This window comes from Rhipicephalus sanguineus, chromosome 1 (assembly GCF_013339695.2).
Source record: "Rhipicephalus sanguineus isolate Rsan-2018 chromosome 1, BIME_Rsan_1.4, whole genome shotgun sequence".
Lineage (NCBI taxonomy): Eukaryota > Metazoa > Arthropoda > Arachnida > Ixodida > Ixodidae > Rhipicephalus > Rhipicephalus sanguineus.
In genome coordinates this window covers 91118944-91136748 of record NC_051176.1, presented here as the reverse complement: position 1 = coordinate 91136748, position 17805 = coordinate 91118944, and the positions used below count along the sequence as shown (strand labels likewise).

Below are 17805 nucleotides of genomic sequence, written 5' to 3'. Positions count from 1 at the left end.
AAACGATTTCAAACATGACGGCCATGACGTAATTTTAGATCCCCAACCTACAATATTTGGCACCTGCAATACACAAAAGCATTGCCTTTGAGACTGGTAAACTGAGACGCGTGTTTAGACATCACTTCTGTTCTTTTATTAAAAACGTTTCGCTGATTATTAAAAAAAATATTTGGTACAAGACATTACTATCATTGTGTTGTTTATTTATGAACAAATTAGAATGATAGTCTCAACTTCGAAGAAAGCGAAAACGGCGAAAAGTCGTCTAGCCACCGCCGCGTCGCCTGCTTTGTTACTTTTGGCTACAGTGTACTAGAATTTTTGGCTTTCGTCGCTCGGCTGCTGTGTGTGATTTCTGTGATCTTTTTGCTGAAGGTTGTGGGATATATTTAAGGTAATCTTTCACCGCACGTTTTCCGTACTTGTTCGCATATTTATATCAGCACGTATGCATCCTTTTTCCTAATCTTACTCGGTTTCGCTCATCGACTGTGCCTCGTTTCACCGGATTCATTGCACATGTTCCAAGTTTCGCTTCTGTGGTTATGCAAAGTGAATGTGTGTTCAGAAAGTGAAGTGTGTGTGGTGGGCTTTGCAGAACAGCGCGGTACATCAGTGCGAGTAATCAGAGTTGATGGAATGCTCGCGTTGGTCATGCCGATGACCAGGTAAGCGAAATAATTCGTGTAATACATATCTACAGCTAGCGAAATCATGGTTATAAGTGCATCCGCCAGCATGCGCACGAAGTTAGAACCATTCGCTCATTTTTTAGTAGTTGCGCAGTTCGTTGCCGTGGCTTGTGTGTGTGTGTGTCGAGGGTACTCCGATAATCACTGCATGTTTACATGCTTGTGCGTACTACGAAGTGCGTTGCAACTAAAAGGAATTAAGCTAAATTGGAAGTATGAAAGTTGCAGTGGGTATATGAAGTGATGTGTTCATCCAAAAACATCAATCACTTTCTCGTGGAGGATCATTCCCAAACATCTGTGCAGAGTACGTACAGTTAGCGCTGAAACTTTACGTCCTAACTGTGTGCGCCATAAACCTCTAACACAAGTTATCAAAAGTAGCTACATGACAGCCGTTGTGTGTAACTTAACTTTAAAGCAACATGAGCACCTTACGTCCAAAGCTTGCCTTTCATATTGGTTTCCTTTATGATGATGTTTGCAAATTCTGTTAGCTAGTCCTTGATCGGTTTCTTTCTTTTGGACCAGAAAATGTAATCGGTGTACCTACAAGATTAATGAACGTCCTTGAAAACACTGCTTGACTTGTGTTTTATCACACAAGCGAATGTAATCGGAGCAGACATTTTGATATCTGGTGTTAGTGATGACATACCCCTATTTGTATTCTTTAAACATACATCAGCTACATGCCAATCATACTTTTAAATTTAGAAAATCTGACGAAAGCAAAATTGCAATTTTTGGAAGATCTGTGAGCGAAACCATATGGATTGATAATTGTTGGCTGATGCTGTTGTGGCACACAATTGTTTTTCCGAAACCATCAAAGCATGACCAAAGCGCGACAGCCGATTGCCTCTGTAACTAAAGAAATAGTTCCACTCACATACTCGGTGATATTCTCCTACGGGGGGGTCACTGACCTTGTGGCTTTGACGTCAGTCCAGAGAGCGCTCTCATCGGTGCAGGCATGTGTGCATCCACCTTTGAGGTGGAGATATTGATGCCTCCTAAAATCGTATCCGACTAAGTACTGTACTCTGTTTGCAACTAAGCGGCTGTGAATTTAGTCTCGTTTTCGTGTGTCTCTTGTTTAGGTAAGGTAAAGAGCACAGACAATGAGTGGATGACTGTGAACAGCCAACTCTGTGGCACATGCCTAGTTTGCCTTCTATTGCACCTGCACTGCCAGGAAGTTCCAAAGAGTGAAATAAACACTTGTCATTACCCTCTAGAGATTCTAGCACTAGAAGTTTCACTGATACCACACAGCACATCCAGGCTTTCTACTCGTGCTCCTGATGGCTACATTTCCTTCAGCAGAGGCTGTGTGCGTGGTTTGACGCCCCAGTTACATTCACGTAAATTTCACACTTGATCTCTTTGTCATGCAGGACAGTGACGGCTGAACCATGTCTAACTGGAAACAGCACCCTCTGCTTCTGAATCTGAAGACTGCTGATGAGCACATCTCAAGTGGCCTGTTCCTGGCTACAAACAATCAGTCACCTTTGGCACAGTACCGCTCCGTGATGCAGATGCTCGAGTACTCGGCACATGGCATCCCATGGCTCTTGGGGACGTGCTCGCTCATTTGGTTCGTCACGGATCGAGATTTGGAGGCATTTTATGTCAATTTGCTGATAGGTGTGTGCTACACTGTTTTCGAACTGCATGTGTGGATATTTTGTTATGGCCGGAATTACATGAGCCAATGCAGGTTTTATTTGTGTGCGATGTATGTGGCAAAGGCCAGCTCATGTTATTCACAGTAGCCTTGCCTAGCTCATGGCAGTTTTTGCTTTTGATTAATAAATTAAGGTTAGTAGGTGTTAGTACGGACCAATACGTATGTGCAGTGTTGCGAAATTTTAGGGCTAATGAAGCAGCAGTAAGCCCACATGCTTTTCTAAATTTGTTAGAATAAAATGCAGGTCGCCATGGCAAAATTGTACTTTTCCAATGGCTTGAACCTTTTCACTTTCTGCAGTCCTGAAAAAATTTGTTGCAGCCTTTGGTGGCCATTGAGGTTGGCTGCTATGGGGCTTGGGCTGTGTGTTGAGGCATTTGTTTTGTGGTTGTGATGTGTGGTTGTGCTTTGCTTATTGCACTGAGTACTACATGTTCACTTAAGCTCCACGATGTTCTCACATCACGTGATCCATTTGTTTCTGTTGTGCATTTTTAAAGCTTTTGGTGCTGCAGATATCTAGATTACTGGTTATCACATTCAGCAGTGTTCTGAAACAGTCATGGTAATAAGGTAGTAACGGCATGCTTATACTAAGGTGACAAATCTGTTGACACAACATTAATGAGAACTAACAGGCAGTCAAGCCAAGAAATGTATAGGGGATTTTATTTGTAGTAATTGTAATATAAAGCAAGGGACCGAACCTGCAACCTTCGAATAATGCTTCCAATGCTCTACCAATTGAGTTACGGCGGCGGTCACGCTCCTTTCCACTTCATCGGGTATATCTGTGGGTACATCTGTGTATTGTGTACATCTGTGTATCGGGCACAGATATACTCGATGAAGTGGACGGGAGGATGACCGCCACTGTAACTCAATTAGTAGAGCATCAGACACGTTATTCGAAGGTTGCAGGTTCGTTCCCTGCCAGCGGCAAGTTATCCTTTTGTCCACTTTATTTCTTCTCATTTATATCACAATTACTACAAATAGCATCCCCTATACATTCCTTGGCTTTGTTGTCTGTTAGTTCTGATTAATGTTGTGTCGAACAAAGAAAAAAACGAGCCCTTAAAAATTCTTCAAATTTGTTGACAGGCGCATATGTGGCGCTTGTCTTGTTTTGGCAGAATGCAAAACTGTTAGCATACGAAGGGTTTAGTGTATATGAAATACTTTGGCTGTAGTACAACAAGCACCAACTTACTCTGTGATGTGTCATTGCCTGTGTGTGTGGCTGTGAGGGGGAGTTATACAGATTTAGCTATTGGTCTGTTCGATTTGTCTGCACTTTTTTCATATGTTCACTGCACAGTTCCAAGCTCGTGCAGTGTCATTTCAGCAGTGCAGCCTCAGTGTGACATTCGGGGCTCCTGGAAACAAATGCAAGAGTGCCGGTGTCGTGCAGGTCTTTTGCTTATGCGTTCGTATCTTGTGCCTTTCATTGCTGGTATTGTCCAGCGCATGCTGGAATTGTATTATGAATGCCACTTTTTCTCAGATTTGTGGTTGCCATGCCATAAGGAAAATTATCTTTGCCATAACTCCGACAATGAAAATGAGTACCATAATGGTCTAGTTGCAATGTTCTACGTAAACTGGCATGACAGCAAAAAAATTTTGATACCTTAAAACTGAGAAAGGCGATAAAACCAACTTTGAATTTTAGTTCAAGCACCTTGTCTGGGTACCTTTGGACATGCTTGCAGGACAAGTATGAATACTAATTTCATTCATGGTTATGGTAACTTTTTTTTTCCTATTAACAGTGCAATTTCTCAGTACGCCATCCAGCAGCGCGGTCGTATTTCTTGTAGCATCGTCTGCTGCTATTGTGTGAGGGAAGTGATCCACTGCTTCGTCTCTGCACATCAGCACTGGCAGTCCCAGCATTGCAGAAAGTTACAGGGACTGTCTACCGCTCGGAAAAATTTTTCTGATTGTGGTGAAAATGATAAGATCGTTCTTCACATCAGCGGCAACGAGCATGCTTTTGTCCCACAAAGAATAATTATATTTTTAATAAAGAAAATCGTGAAAGAATGACCGCTAGTGCCACCCAACAGCGATGTGGTTCAGTCTACTGGTAGGACATGAAATCCTCAGAGGTAGACTCATTTTGCTTTAAAACAAACATGTATAACTTGAAATTGTATTTTACACACTTGAGGTAGCTTTCGGTTGCGTCAGAGAGCAATCTTTTAAATTTTTTTTCCTGCCGCGTCTCAAAAGGCGCCCGGTAGCGCTGCTTGCAGCGGCGCCTTTGATTTTGTCTGCTACAACTCATGCGCCATGCGGCCCTCCGCGCTGCTCGTACCGTGCCGCTGTATTGTTAGGATGTCTCACATGTGCTGCGCTGTGAAGGTGTGCATTTATTGTCTCTTTTTGACAAATCAACTTGGCTTGGATTGCGGCAGCAGTGCTAAAATAAACGCATAGACTGCGATTACAGCAAAACAAGTGTTCTGTAATCGTATAATAAGGCTTCATTTAACCGCTAGTGCACTGAAAACGACTGTTACATTCATTACATTAGTGTTCCGCAAAAATAAAGTAATCCTACAAAAATCACATGTGCTTTCAGTTTTAATTTTTACCGGCACTACAATCGTCATCACGTCCACCAACCAGTGTTGTGGGCATGTTTCACGCCAATGGAAGAAGACCGAACGCAGATCGAAAAATTCTGTTTTAAAATTTTCTACTCACTTTCCAGAGAAACCACTGCAAGGTTGGAGACAGACGGTACGCTTTCTATTGCGGTACAAAACAGAAAACCGATGAAGGACGGTAGACAGTCCCTTTAAGGAACAGGGCCTATATGTTGCCTGTACTTATTAAAATGAACAGTGCCATGCAGCCACTGACACTCTTGCACTGCTGAAATGAATGGTAAATGCAGCACTACCTGAACTAGTAGTTCACAAAGTGTAGGTGAATTGAACGGACTTTACATTTTGCTAAATGAAACGTGTTGATTGCTGTGGCGGCAATGACCTCTGTAGCCACGAGACTCTAATGTCTCATTTTTGCAACTGCTTGCAGCACTCGTGTTGGACCTCATTGCTGTGGCTGTTATCAAGGCTGTAGCTCGGCGGAAACGGCCCCCAGTCAACGTGAACGACATGTTCTTCACGGTATCGGTTGACAACCACTCGTTTCCATCAGGTCACGCATCACGTGTTGTCTTCCTGGCATGCCTGTTTCTCAACTACACAACAATTAATGTAGTCTTCAAGTTTGTTACATTGGTGTGGAGCCTTTCTGTGATTGCATCACGAGTGCTGCTGGGACGGCACTACGTTGGTGATGTTGTAGGTGGTGCCATACTTGGACTGATTGAGTATATCATCATTACAAACATTTTTTGGATGAACACTGACACTGCGCTGCATTTTGCATCATTCTTCACAACATTTGACAGCCTGCATGGTGGCATTAAAGAAGTGGAGGTTTGAACAAAGCTGGGGAGCTGCATGAGACATTTGTTGTAGACAGCCTTATTACTTAATGCCACTTTTCTTGGTGCTCACGGTACAGCTCATTGTTTTTGTAGTGATCACTTCAACACTGTAGGTGTGTGGACACCTCTTGGGAATACTCAGCCTAAAATAAAAGAAATGGGTACAAAAGAGTGGCAGCAACAGATTATGCACTGGCATATAAAGATCCCCAAATTGTTTGCTACGTTTGTTTTTTCTTTATTTTGCAGTATAATGCATTACTGACAAATTTGAAAAGACCTTCAAAATTAATTCCTTTTCTAAAATGTTTTGACTCCTTACCAGGATTGAGCATGTAAAGAAACAACCCCATTGCACATATCACCTAGTGATAACTGCTTCTACAGAATGTTACAGAACGCTACAAATAAAGCCTTGGCACGGTTTTTACCAATGGAGCCACTCTCCTCACTCTCAAAGACTGCACATGTTTAGCAAGTTCCAAGGCTCGTCTATGTATTCAAAGATCAAAATGTGATACAAAACTTGATGTGGGGCAGCTAAAATGTGAACTTCTTGATTTCTGTGAAATTTGTAGTGCATAAACCTGCTGCTAGAACTGCACCATGCAGCATGAAAGGAAGAGGTTTAAATGGACTTGGAAACAGTTTCGACGACTGCATACAAAGCCACTGAGCCAATAGCATTATTCCTTGAGGTCATTGTCCGACTAAGTTACATTCTCTGTGTAAAGGGCGCAAACTATTATAAGGCTGTAAAATGTGCATCACTACAGGTTGCAGAAGTGCCACCACACCAAGGTTTCAGCTGCCCCTACACTTGAGACATGGCATGGTTTTGCAATGTCACTCGTGTGATTGATATGACTGACTGCCACTGTGATATCACGGGTAAATTTTGCAACTTTATTGTGAACAAATGTTGTTCTTAATAGTCTCAACACTTCGCAGTTTGTCATGTTTTAAAAACAGTCAGAGAACGAGAATGCATAAGCACTGTTTACCGTTACACTAAAAAATCTCTGGCTGGTGGACAGCCAGTGTCATCGGCTTGTGTTGCAACATGCTCCAAGTTTACGTAAGCTGCGCCATTAGTGTTAATCTCAAGGTTTCTTTTCTCAAACAGGATGTATCACTCTTGCTGCATTGTGGGCTGTAAATTTTGTGAGTGGCGACATGTCGAGCTGCAATATGTCCCCATGAGCTTGTGCAATGCAACTGGCAAGTGTAATGGCCACAGCACACCGGTACAGTGAGCATTGGGTAGCATTTGTGGATTATCTACTACCGGAGGAGAAAACGTGAGCAGTCTAGAACGGCCGGTTTTGTCGTGGCACCTTGTGGTCAAGAGATCAACCAGACAAACACGAAATGTGGCCTCTGCAATTTTCCATGTGCCAACAGATGACTGCATAAGGTTGTGCTTAGCCTTGACTGCTTGGCGAAAAAGTTGAGCAGGAAAAGCATGGCTTAGGAGGATGGCAACCTTTATTCGCCCATAGTTCTCTTGATACAACATGATTTGTTTAATGGTGCTAATGACTCACTCTAATTGTAGCCCACCAACTCCAACTGCTTACAAAATTTCTACAAAGTATTTTGGGGACTCTTTAATAATTATAAAAGAGATATATTGGGCTGGAGGATTAAATGTAGCACGAGTCTACCAGAAGCCCAGTATTGTATAACTGCCCCTTTTGTCATGTTCATTTGCTTCCATCTTCGCTATTACTAATGGCTTTTGAAGTTTCCTGTGGTAAACTGTCTCCCGAAAGGCACTTCACAAGATCCAGAAGATAACTTTTCGGCAGTACTGGTGAGGGATTCTGTAAAAGGAGTGCACTGAACCCAGGGAAGAATAGAATGCTCACAGCTTCAGCTGAGCACAACATGATGTTTATTGAGAACAGTTCTCACAAATCATGTAAATTTTCTAGTTTATTGTAGAGTGCCATGAAAAACATTAGACAAAACTGTTAGACAGATGGCAGATTGTGAGGCAGGTCACACAAGCAATTGCCACTTGTGGAGAGCCCCAGCATGCTTTTCTGGGAAGCCAAGAACCAACACATTGCTGCCTTCAAGATTGGCTCATTGAAATGAGCCAATCTCAAGAATAATATTTCATTGAAATATTATTCTTTGTGAAATGGTGCTCATAAACATAATTAGATACTGTATGCCAATCCCTTATACAGGAACTTCAGTGTCATAAACCAAGACCCTGGCATTGTTGCACATCTTCATGTGCTCATTCAAATTGTAACTTGGCATTTGTACCAATTTATTAGGGTTGTAGAACATAAGTGTGCTGTCGTCTTGGACAGATTTTTAAAATCTTTAGGCCATTCATTCTTGAATTTAAAACAGTGTTACTTTCTTTGCAAAAAATAGCCCAATATATCTTTGAATCATGGAACTGCGTTTTAAAAAATACTCGCCTTCTAAGAAGTGCAGAAGCAACAATTTTGTTGATTGAAAATAGAAAATGGTGCTTAAAATGTAAAACCTATCCCTTACAACATTTTTTGCTTTGTGAAAATATGTATTTAGCATGTAACAGCAACCCGGAATGTTCTCAATTCCTGGAACAACGTCTGGAAAAATACTCACATTAAGTAACAAAAAAAAAGAAGACGAAAGCAACCCAATTGTTACCTAAAATATACCAAGCCCAGAAAAAGAAAATGCCTTTGTATATGGGAGGTGTTCATATGAGATCGTATATTAAGTCAACTGGTGCTCTGAATGGCTGATTGGGCATTCCAGCTTTAAAGTTATGAAAAATCGAAACTAGTAATGCTAGCAGCACATAAAAATATTCACAATTTTGCGCACAGTTTTTTATTGTGCTTTTAAATGAAAGATCAAAGTGGTGATATAGGGCCAGGAACTCAACCAGTCACACACAGCTGTAGCATTGGAACTGTGGGTTGTCCAGCTTGAAAAGGGTGATGTAATAGTGAATGCGTGCTTTACCATTGTGTGGTGTGGGTCTGCCAACATGTCCTTGATTCATCAATGTGCTGCATGCACACATCCCTCTGGCACCTAGCAGCAGTGGATCGAGTTTTCACACTGCAGCTGAAATACAGCACACAGCAGAATCTGTCTGGTGTTCACATCAGGTGCTTTCTGCTGCTTAAATATCTGAATTCTTTTTGTATTCATATCTTGAAACAGGCTTTCGCTAATGAGGCTGTAGTATGTTGACGCCATGCTCTTTTGTGGCAGTTGTTGATCGTGTATTTAGTTTCTGCCATTTACTATGTTTCAACATTTTTTTAAACTGAGAATTTGAGTAACGATAAAAAAATGGAAAGATACTTGCTTCAGCTCTTATCTGTGAGTATGTTCACTGCAGTAGTACTTAGTCACTCACAAAAGACAGTCACATGCAACCTTAGCAATTTTTCCCTTCATTTAATATTTTCCACAGGTGCTGGTAAAGTATACCCTGCACCTTCTCAATACTGCTCCCACCAACTTGGATGCTTTTGCATGCACATTCTTGTAATCCCTGAAAGCTACTTTAAAGCTGCTACCACACCCTGAGCAATGAACCCACCTTTGTGCCTGGAGCAAGTGTATAGCAAGGGCAGTCCTGTATGTCTCGATTTCTTCGAGTTGTTTTTAGAGCCTCCACTATTGATAAAGGAGTCAAAGTAATGCACAAGCAGCGGCGTCATTTTATTATCTTAACCACATTTTCGCACACTTGTTTCACTTAGATGAAAGTGACAACTATCTAGTTACTGTATCATAGTGTGTACTGCCAACTTCATAGTAGAAAAGTTAGTGCCTTGTGTCGTTTGTTCTTCTTGTGCCCCTGTTTGCTTGCGTTACTATGAAGATCATGTACCAACAAGCCCAAATTTCAACTCTGTTACATCACATCTTTTCAGAGCAGTAATACGACTCATGAAATACGAGCTAGCTGTCATTGTGCAGTTTTCTCTCTGTGTGTGTTTCCACCTTGCAGCGCAGTTTTTGAGGTACAAGTCTGTCATTGTGGCCTGACTTTCTGAGTGGTTCCTCGAGTTAATGCAGCTGCCTGAAAGGTGGTGTGATGTCTACAGAATACGACAGATGCATAACCAGGTAGATGCTTTGTGAGCGTTTGTGCAAGCAAGACATCACTGTAGACTGATACTGGCTTTGATTTTCATGTTGTGAGAGTTCACTTACACAACAGGCCATTGCAGTCAGAGCAGCTTCATAGTTGTAGGATCTGTTTTCTTGTCAAATGACATCTGGGGGTAAATATGTACGTAAACTGATAGTTCAGCATGACAAAGCGTCACATACTTTTTGGCAATACTGTCAAGCCTCACAATATGAAGAAATGCATATAATTATTGCCAGGGCCGTAGCCAGAAATTTTTTTCGGGGGGGGTTCAACCATACTTTATGTATGTTCGTGCGTGCGTTTGTATGTGCGCGTGTATATATACGCAAGCAAAACTGAAAAATTTCGGGGGGGGGTTGAACCCCCCCAACCCCCCTCCTGGCTACGTCCCTGATTATTGCCATCCACCATGCAGTTATTCATACAACTTACATAAAGTTGAAAGATACGATTAAAGGAGAGGAGGCAAAGACAAGCATTGCCGATGACCCAAGGTGACCTCACTGTTACTTGCTATTTTCCTTTCAAGTCCTAAGTGTAATGAAAAGGCCAAAGTATATGAACTGAACTTGATAAAGTAAAAAAATTATAATAGCCTTTGACGTTTCAAATTGTTTCTTTAAGGGCATTTTTATCACTCTCAACATGGAATGATGAGTTCTGCTTTTAAAGCTTTGTTCATGTTTTCTCTGATAATGCTCTAGCTTTTCTTATACATGCAGTGTACTAATAGGCATTTTACTTCAATTGTGAACCCATTGGCAAATTGTGCAACTTCTGACAGCACGTGCCCTGTTAGCATCTGTAGGGCTAACACTAGGTTTTTTAATTAATTTATTTATTTTACACAGAAATACGTAGATTACTCAAAAATCTATGTCAGTGAAAGAAGCACTGTGGAGCAAATATGAGGCATATGAAGGGTTAAGATAACAAATCTGACTTTTTTTTACCCATAAATTTTTTTGTTAATTAGTTATAGACCTCTTGTTCACTTTTGAAATTGGTATTGCAAGAGCACTTTTTTTTTAAAGACAATACACAATCGCACACATGCAGTAAACAATCCTCCAGGTGACTGTAAATTTATCATTGTGCTACATGTTTGCTTCAGTAGTAGTGATCACTACGACAGTCAAAGAATGTGATTAAAAAAGCCTCACTTTTCAAACCAATTGAATAGTCTACACTGAACTGGCCTAAAGGTTAAGGCACAGTTTTAACTGAATAAGTTCCTTCTTTTGCTCACTCCTCTTGGCCAATGTTGCAACTTTAATGTCACGTCTAAACGAGTGTAATCAGATCCACCACATGATTGTTACTTCAGTTGCGGGTAGCTTTTGCACACACCTAAAGTGTAATGTTTTGATATTATACCTTTCTCCCACAATGATGTGCCTTGATTACGCATAGGCTGGAATAATGGTGCCAAAAAGAATCTCTTGTAGGAAAAAAAAAAAGTTGTACATATATGTATATATGAGACAAATTCAGTGTATGTGTGGCTGCTTTGACATACAGTATGTAATGTCTCGCATACGTGTGTCTGTGGCTGCTCTTACTTAAAATTCAAGGATGTTGTCACTAAAGCTTGTTCCTAATTCTGCATACCCCTTAAATGTGTTGCCTTCTCAATGTAGACATGCTTATAAATTTATGCCAGACCTGGTTGCTTCTGAAGTAGCCAGTCATGATTGTACTGGTAAGTTGGTTTCCTGGAGACTGCTGTGCGACTCTTTGAGGTGTGAATGAAGTTCACTGGTGCATGAGCATGCCGCAACGTGAATTCCAATAGGTGTAACATGAAAAGTTTGAATGTTCATCAGGTTCAACATGCTTACGTTTCACATTGACGTGTGTGTGCTGCAATGTTGTTGGGACTTCATTGCCATGGAAAAGCATGGTTGACCTTTTCTTGCTATTAGTTTAACTACATATGCTACGTATGTTCCAGTGTAATCTGGCAGTGCTATTGGGATGTACTGGAATGCAAACACATTTGATGTATGTGCAGCCAGTCACTGTAAGCATGATCTTCCACGTTGACAAATTAATTGCACCGCCCGACAACATGGCTGGATGTAGATGTGCATGCATGTGTTCCTAGTTAATATGTACGGAATGTGTTCCTCCTAGTTAATATGTACGGAATGTGTTCCATGCCAGCACAGTAATACTTAGTAGGTGCATATGCAAAGGGAAGAATTAAGAATCCTCTCTGCAGTCTCATAAATAAATGTTGTCAACATAATGGTTAGCGGGGCTTGGTAAGAAGACATGCTATTTCAAACAGTGTTAGAACAGGACAGGAATTGTGATGTGTGTACCCTTAAAGGACCCCTGACAGTGAAATTTTTGTTGGTGACGTCTTTGCTGTAATTTGTAGCTTTGTGTCTGGTAATCTCTAAATTAAATCGTAAATGCTCTAGCGTATCGTACAACTAATTCTAGCATAGTTAATTGTGACCATTTTAGCATCACTTCAAAACGCCCGCCTAAAAACTACACGAAACTGGCGCCCCATGCGGGGGAGCGTCAAAGACCACGTGCACTCAAGCTGTGGTGACGTTGACAGCGCGGTTTTCAAATCGGGGCCCCGCGCGCCATAGAGATTGAAAGTATGTGGGTGCCTCTGTATGGGTTAAACCTGTTAAGCGCGTGTCCCCTCACTAAAACTACCTCGAGAGCAGCCCGACAACAGAGCCAGAGGGGTGAGGAACAATGGGTGCCAGTTGTGGTGCGCAACCTTCTGCGACGTCCACAGTCCACAATACTTGCTTTACTCTTGGAACGTCACACGGGGCCTCTATCTACGTCATACCAGGATGTCGCAAGGTGCAGCCAAATCAAGTGAGCACTCACGCTTACTTTAAAACCAAATTAAGATATCTTAAAGGCAACGTTCGTCACTAATAATCGGTCAGATGTGCCCCCGTATACAGGAAAGTCAAACAACACAAAGATCTCAAGGTTTCAATTTTGGTGTCAGGGGTCCTTTAATCTCTGTCCCATTTTCATGCTGTTAGCAGTATATAAATATATATTATAAGAACATAATTGTGTGAAGTTCTTTTTTGGAAAGAATTCTGGTACACTATTTCTTTCTTGTCAGCAGCATAAACTTTCAGCAAACACCACTTAATTGTCGGATCGCATGTGTGTGCTGAAAGAGGTTCATACAACTGTGATAAGGATTTTTTTCAAAAGGCCTAGGCTTTTGTGGTTGAATGTTTCTGGCCGTATATGTTTCTTGTCTATTTGGGAATATGCTTGCATGTAAATAGATTCTTATTGTTGTCTCAGCAAACCAAGCTTAAGAGCACAGAAATTTATGTGTATTTTTAATGTATAACAATATTGTTATGCTAAGTCATTCTCCAGAGTGAAAATGTGGCCTGATGTAGTGGTGGTGAGCACTGACAGTGATGGCAAAATGATTAATTGTGGTGGGTAAGCACTGCAGGACAAAGTTGTTATCCCTGTCGAGTTGTGTGTGAGTATAGATGTGTGACACAGAGGCATGCTTGTTTTACAAACTTGTGTAGGGCATTTCTTCAGAATGTTGAGATTTACTGTGTGACCTTCTGAACTAAAGTAGGAGTGTGACACTTCCATCATAGCAACTACTTAAAACAATAAAATGGACGTTTTTGTCCTGTTTGTGGTTTGCAATGTGGTAACCTTGCTTTTTTTTTTAAGCTGCACTCACAAGATTATGACAATAATTTTCACATTCCATAGATAAAACAAATTTAAGTATTTTACTCCTTTTGGAAATGGCAGTATTTATGGAGACTGAATAGCATTTTCATGGGGGTACATTGATAAGGCATAATTCACTGCACAGTGCAAAAAGAACAGGACATCATCAGAGATGACAACACCACTATAGTTGGATATCATTTTAGAAGTTCGTGGCATTACCTCCTCAAAGGTGAATGCACACAAGCCTGCACCAATGGAGCACACTCCAGACTGACATCATGAGGCGGAGTACCGGTGACCCCACCTTTAGAGAACATTGCTAAGTGCGTGAGCGGAACTATTTCTTTAGTCGCAGAGGTGATTGGCTAGTTGCATCCGACTGTAGCTGTCGTGTGCAAAACATGGCTTTACCAAAATAAAAAAATGTCTGTCTGTGCCCATGCCTGAGAAATCACGGCTCCTCTGACAGAGCTGTCAGAGGAGCCGTGACCCCCCCCCCCCCCCCAACACCCCCCTTGGCTACGCCCCTGGTCATTCCAGTCCCTTGATGTCTGGTTGAAGAATGAGGAGGCATGGGAGACAGTGTGAGCTCGAGGGGGGTATACGGTCTTTTCGTGGTTGATCCGGCTTGAGTGGCGATGTGCGGGAGCAATGAGATCGGCTTGGGGTGGCTTGTGAAAGAACTTATGAAAGAGAGAAAGGCGAGCGACTCGACGGCGTGATATAAGGCTGGGAAGGTTGGCTTGGGATTTGAGTTTCGATGAGCTAGAGTTGTAGGAATAGTCCGAAAAAAATGAAACGTACGGCACGGTTCTGTACTGATTCAAGCATGGCAATGTGATTATGTTGGTATGGGTCCCACAGGGCACTTGCATATTCGAGCTTCGGTCTTACTAAGGAGCAGTAGGTTAGAAGTTTGACTGCGGGGGGTGCTAATCGGATATTACGTCGCAGGAAACCAAGAACGCGATTAGCAGAATTTGTTATGCTGGTTATGTGGGTGTGCCATGATAGGTCAGAAGTGAGATTAATTCCTAAACACTTGTAGGTGTCAACAGCGGATATTAAAGAGCCACTTATTAATAATCGCGAGCAGGGTATGACTTCTTTCCATGAAAAGTGAGAAGGGAGGTTTTTGATGCGATTGTAGGGAATTCATCGTTATTATTGTTAATAGGGCGGTATAGCACGCAGTCGTCTGCAAACAATCGAATCCCGGAAAAAATGTTAGTTGGAAGGTCGTTAATGTATATGAGAAAGAGCAGGGGTCCGAGGACTGTTCCCTGAGGAACCCTGGATGTAACAGGTGTCAGAGAAGAGGAGTGTTTGTTAGCGTAGACAAATTGCAGACGGTTAGACAGAAAACCACGTATCCAGTGAAACACAAGATAATGAAGGTTTAGGCGAGAGAGCTTTAGGAATAGGCGGTTATGGGGGTACTTTATCAAAAGCTTTTTCAAAGTCCAAAAATAGCGCGTCAACGGGGGTGTTAGTATCAAGGCTAGAACTGATGTCATTAATGAAGAGAGCCAGTTCAGTGTCACAGGAAAGGCCCTTCTGGAAGCCATGCTGACTGGGATGAAAGAAATGAACAGAGCTAAGAAACTTCGCAATATGTGAATGAAGAATGTGCTCCATTAATTTGGAATATACACTCGTTAGTGAGATGGGACGATAGTTTCTCGGTGACGCTGGGTTACCTTTTTGGGGCGCTGGGATGACATTTCCCACCTTCCAGTCATGTGGTAGGGTACTAGTGGAAAGTGATTGCTGAAATATGCAAGAGAGAATGACACTGGTGATTTGCTTTGTACTTTTTAGTATTTTTGTGTTGATGCCGTCTATGCCAGCTGATGAAGTCATCTTTAGGCTGTCGATTAAGGCAGCGATACCAGCAGCCTCAAAGGCGATTTCCTGCATTACTGGATATTCAATCGGGGACAAGTAGGGCAATTCGCTATCAGGCTCTTCGGTGAATACCGAGCAAAAAACGCTGTTAAACACGCGTGCCGTGTAGTGGAATGGGTTGATCATTTTCGTCACAGAGTGATAACGTTTTAGATGCGCTTGGGTTGATAAATTTCCAGAACTGCTTGGGGTTAGTGTTTAGCATGTTCGGTAACGTTGAAGCAAGGAAGTTGCGTTTGGATTTTGCGGCAAGCGAATCGAACAGTTTTTCAGTGGCGCGGTACTTTTCCCACGCTTGCACTGTGTTTGATAACTTAGCAGACCGGCCGCTTCTTTCTGTTTTTTAGGCGCTTTAGTGCCACACTAAACCATGGTGTCTGTGGATGCTCTGTTACCGTTACGGTAGGGATGTAAGAACGAATGAGATCGTGCAATTTGTTTTTGAAAAGACACCAGTTTGTTTCGACTGGGCGTTGTGAGAAGTCTTCACAAAACCAGCAATAGAATGCTGCAAGTTCCTCGTTAATGGCCACGTAGTTGCCTTTATCGTAAAGTGTTAGTTTTTTCTTAACGTTTTTTGATCTTGGTGAGTGAAACTGTAGTGTAGCATTTATTATAGCGTGGTCACTTAGCCCAGCCAAGTACGAGACGGATAAAACAGTTTCTGGGTGCGATGTTAGCAAAAGGTCGAGGATACTTGATGAGTGAGCAGTTTTTCTCGTAGGGGTGTAAACGAGCTGTGAAAGTCCGAATTTTAGGCAGGAATTAACGAAATCACTTTCTGCGCTACCTTTGGACAAAGTTAACGACAAATCAGACCAGGATATTCCGGGAAAGTTGAAGTCTCCAAGAAGTATAATTGGGACATTGGGATAAGAGCCATAAAGTGAATTCAAAATGTCATGATATTCGGCAACAAACGACCGGTCTGCGTCAGGTGGGCGGTAGCACACACCGATAATGGCGGGGGGATGAAGTGCTTTGCAGGATACAAACAGTACTTCTAAGCTACTGGAAATTTATATAACGTTACATAACAACCTGCTGTGAGCCGCTATGAGCACACCGCCTCCCCGCCTACTGATACGGTCGCAACAAAAGACATCAAAACCAGGGAAATAGAGTGCCAACTCAGCATCAGAAATTGACTCATTCAACCAAGTTTCGGTTAGTACGACAAAATCACATTCGGTAGTTTCTATTATGTGTAGTATTTGGTCTCGTTTAGGTATGAGACTTCTTATATTGTTGTAAATGAGTTGAACGGGAAAAGTGTTAGCAGCAGAACGTAAGGGAGTGCACGGCCCCCGTGATTCCGAAATGTGCTCGGAACACTGCAGATTGTCCCCTCTCTCTCCACTCCTACGCTCCCCCCCCTCTCTCCTCTAGAAATCATATACTCTACGGAGCGGCGCGCACGACAGGTGGTGCGACAGCTGCATACTGCGCTGGAGGCGGCATGGTAGTTCCGCGGTATAAACGGACGGAGCGCGCGCGCCTCATTCTCTCCTGCTCAACGCCGCGATGAGCGCCAGCGTCAACGCCGCCGCCAGTGTCAGAGTTAGTGCCAGCAAAAGCGGAAGCGTTAGCGCCAGTGTCAACGTCAGCGCTGACACTGGCTCCCCGCTGCTTCGCATCCACGCATGGTTCCCTTTAGCGGGGATGGTGCAATTTTTTTTGTCCATGTGCTATTTACATGCCACATCGATATATTAAAATGTAAAAAAAAAAATAAGAGCATCAGAAACTAAATGTTCTGTGCGAGTCACGTCCTCGGAGGCCTGTGTGCATTCGTATTTTTATGCAGATATTATTACAGTGAAAGAACCAACCCTTCGGCTCAGTGGCTTAGCGAGGGGGTGGCACACCGGGCACGTGCCCCCCCCCCCCCCCCCCCCCGAATTTTTTTTCTGCCATGGGATACAGAGCACAAACTGACATTCGACCACATATGCCTGCCCAGCCCCACTTGAGATCAAGGAGGTGCCCCCCCCCCCTCCCCCAACAAATTTCTGCCTACGCCCCTGCTTCGCCTTTATTAAAGCAGAAAAATTATTAAGATATATTGTTTGGGTGCAGGCTCTGTTTTATTTATTTATTTATTTATTTATTTATTTATTTATTTATCACCTTCGGCGAATAACCCCCTGAAAAATGTTTCTGGCTACGCCACTGCAGTCAAGTCTAGGTGCGGTCGTGCGTG

The 17805-nt window shown here is 42.5% G+C and overlaps 1 protein-coding gene across 1 annotated transcript; it reads left to right on the top strand.

Annotated features, from left to right (window-relative positions):
* Positions 1–280: 280 nt before the first annotated feature.
* LOC119393948 (polyisoprenoid diphosphate/phosphate phosphohydrolase PLPP6) lies at positions 281–5860 on the top strand. The gene is made up of 3 exons (XM_037661150.2): positions 281–397; positions 2096–2348; positions 5443–5860. Exons 2-3 carry the CDS (start codon positions 2114–2116, stop codon positions 5853–5855), a joined length of 648 nt encoding a protein of 215 aa, XP_037517078.1. The 5' UTR covers positions 281–397; positions 2096–2113; the 3' UTR covers positions 5856–5860.
* The last annotated feature ends 11945 nt before the right edge of the window (positions 5861–17805 follow it).

What these genes read in the sequence shown, in the direction of transcription:
- LOC119393948 (XM_037661150.2), top strand. Translation starts at nt 2,114, where the DNA reads ATGTCTAACTGGAAACAGCACCCTCTGCTTCTGAATCTGAAGACTGCT. An exon ending in TTATGTCAATTTGCTGATAG is followed by an intron (nt 2,349 to 5,442) that starts GTGTGTGCTACA and finishes AACTGCTTGCAG; the next exon opens with CACTCGTGTTGGACCTCATT.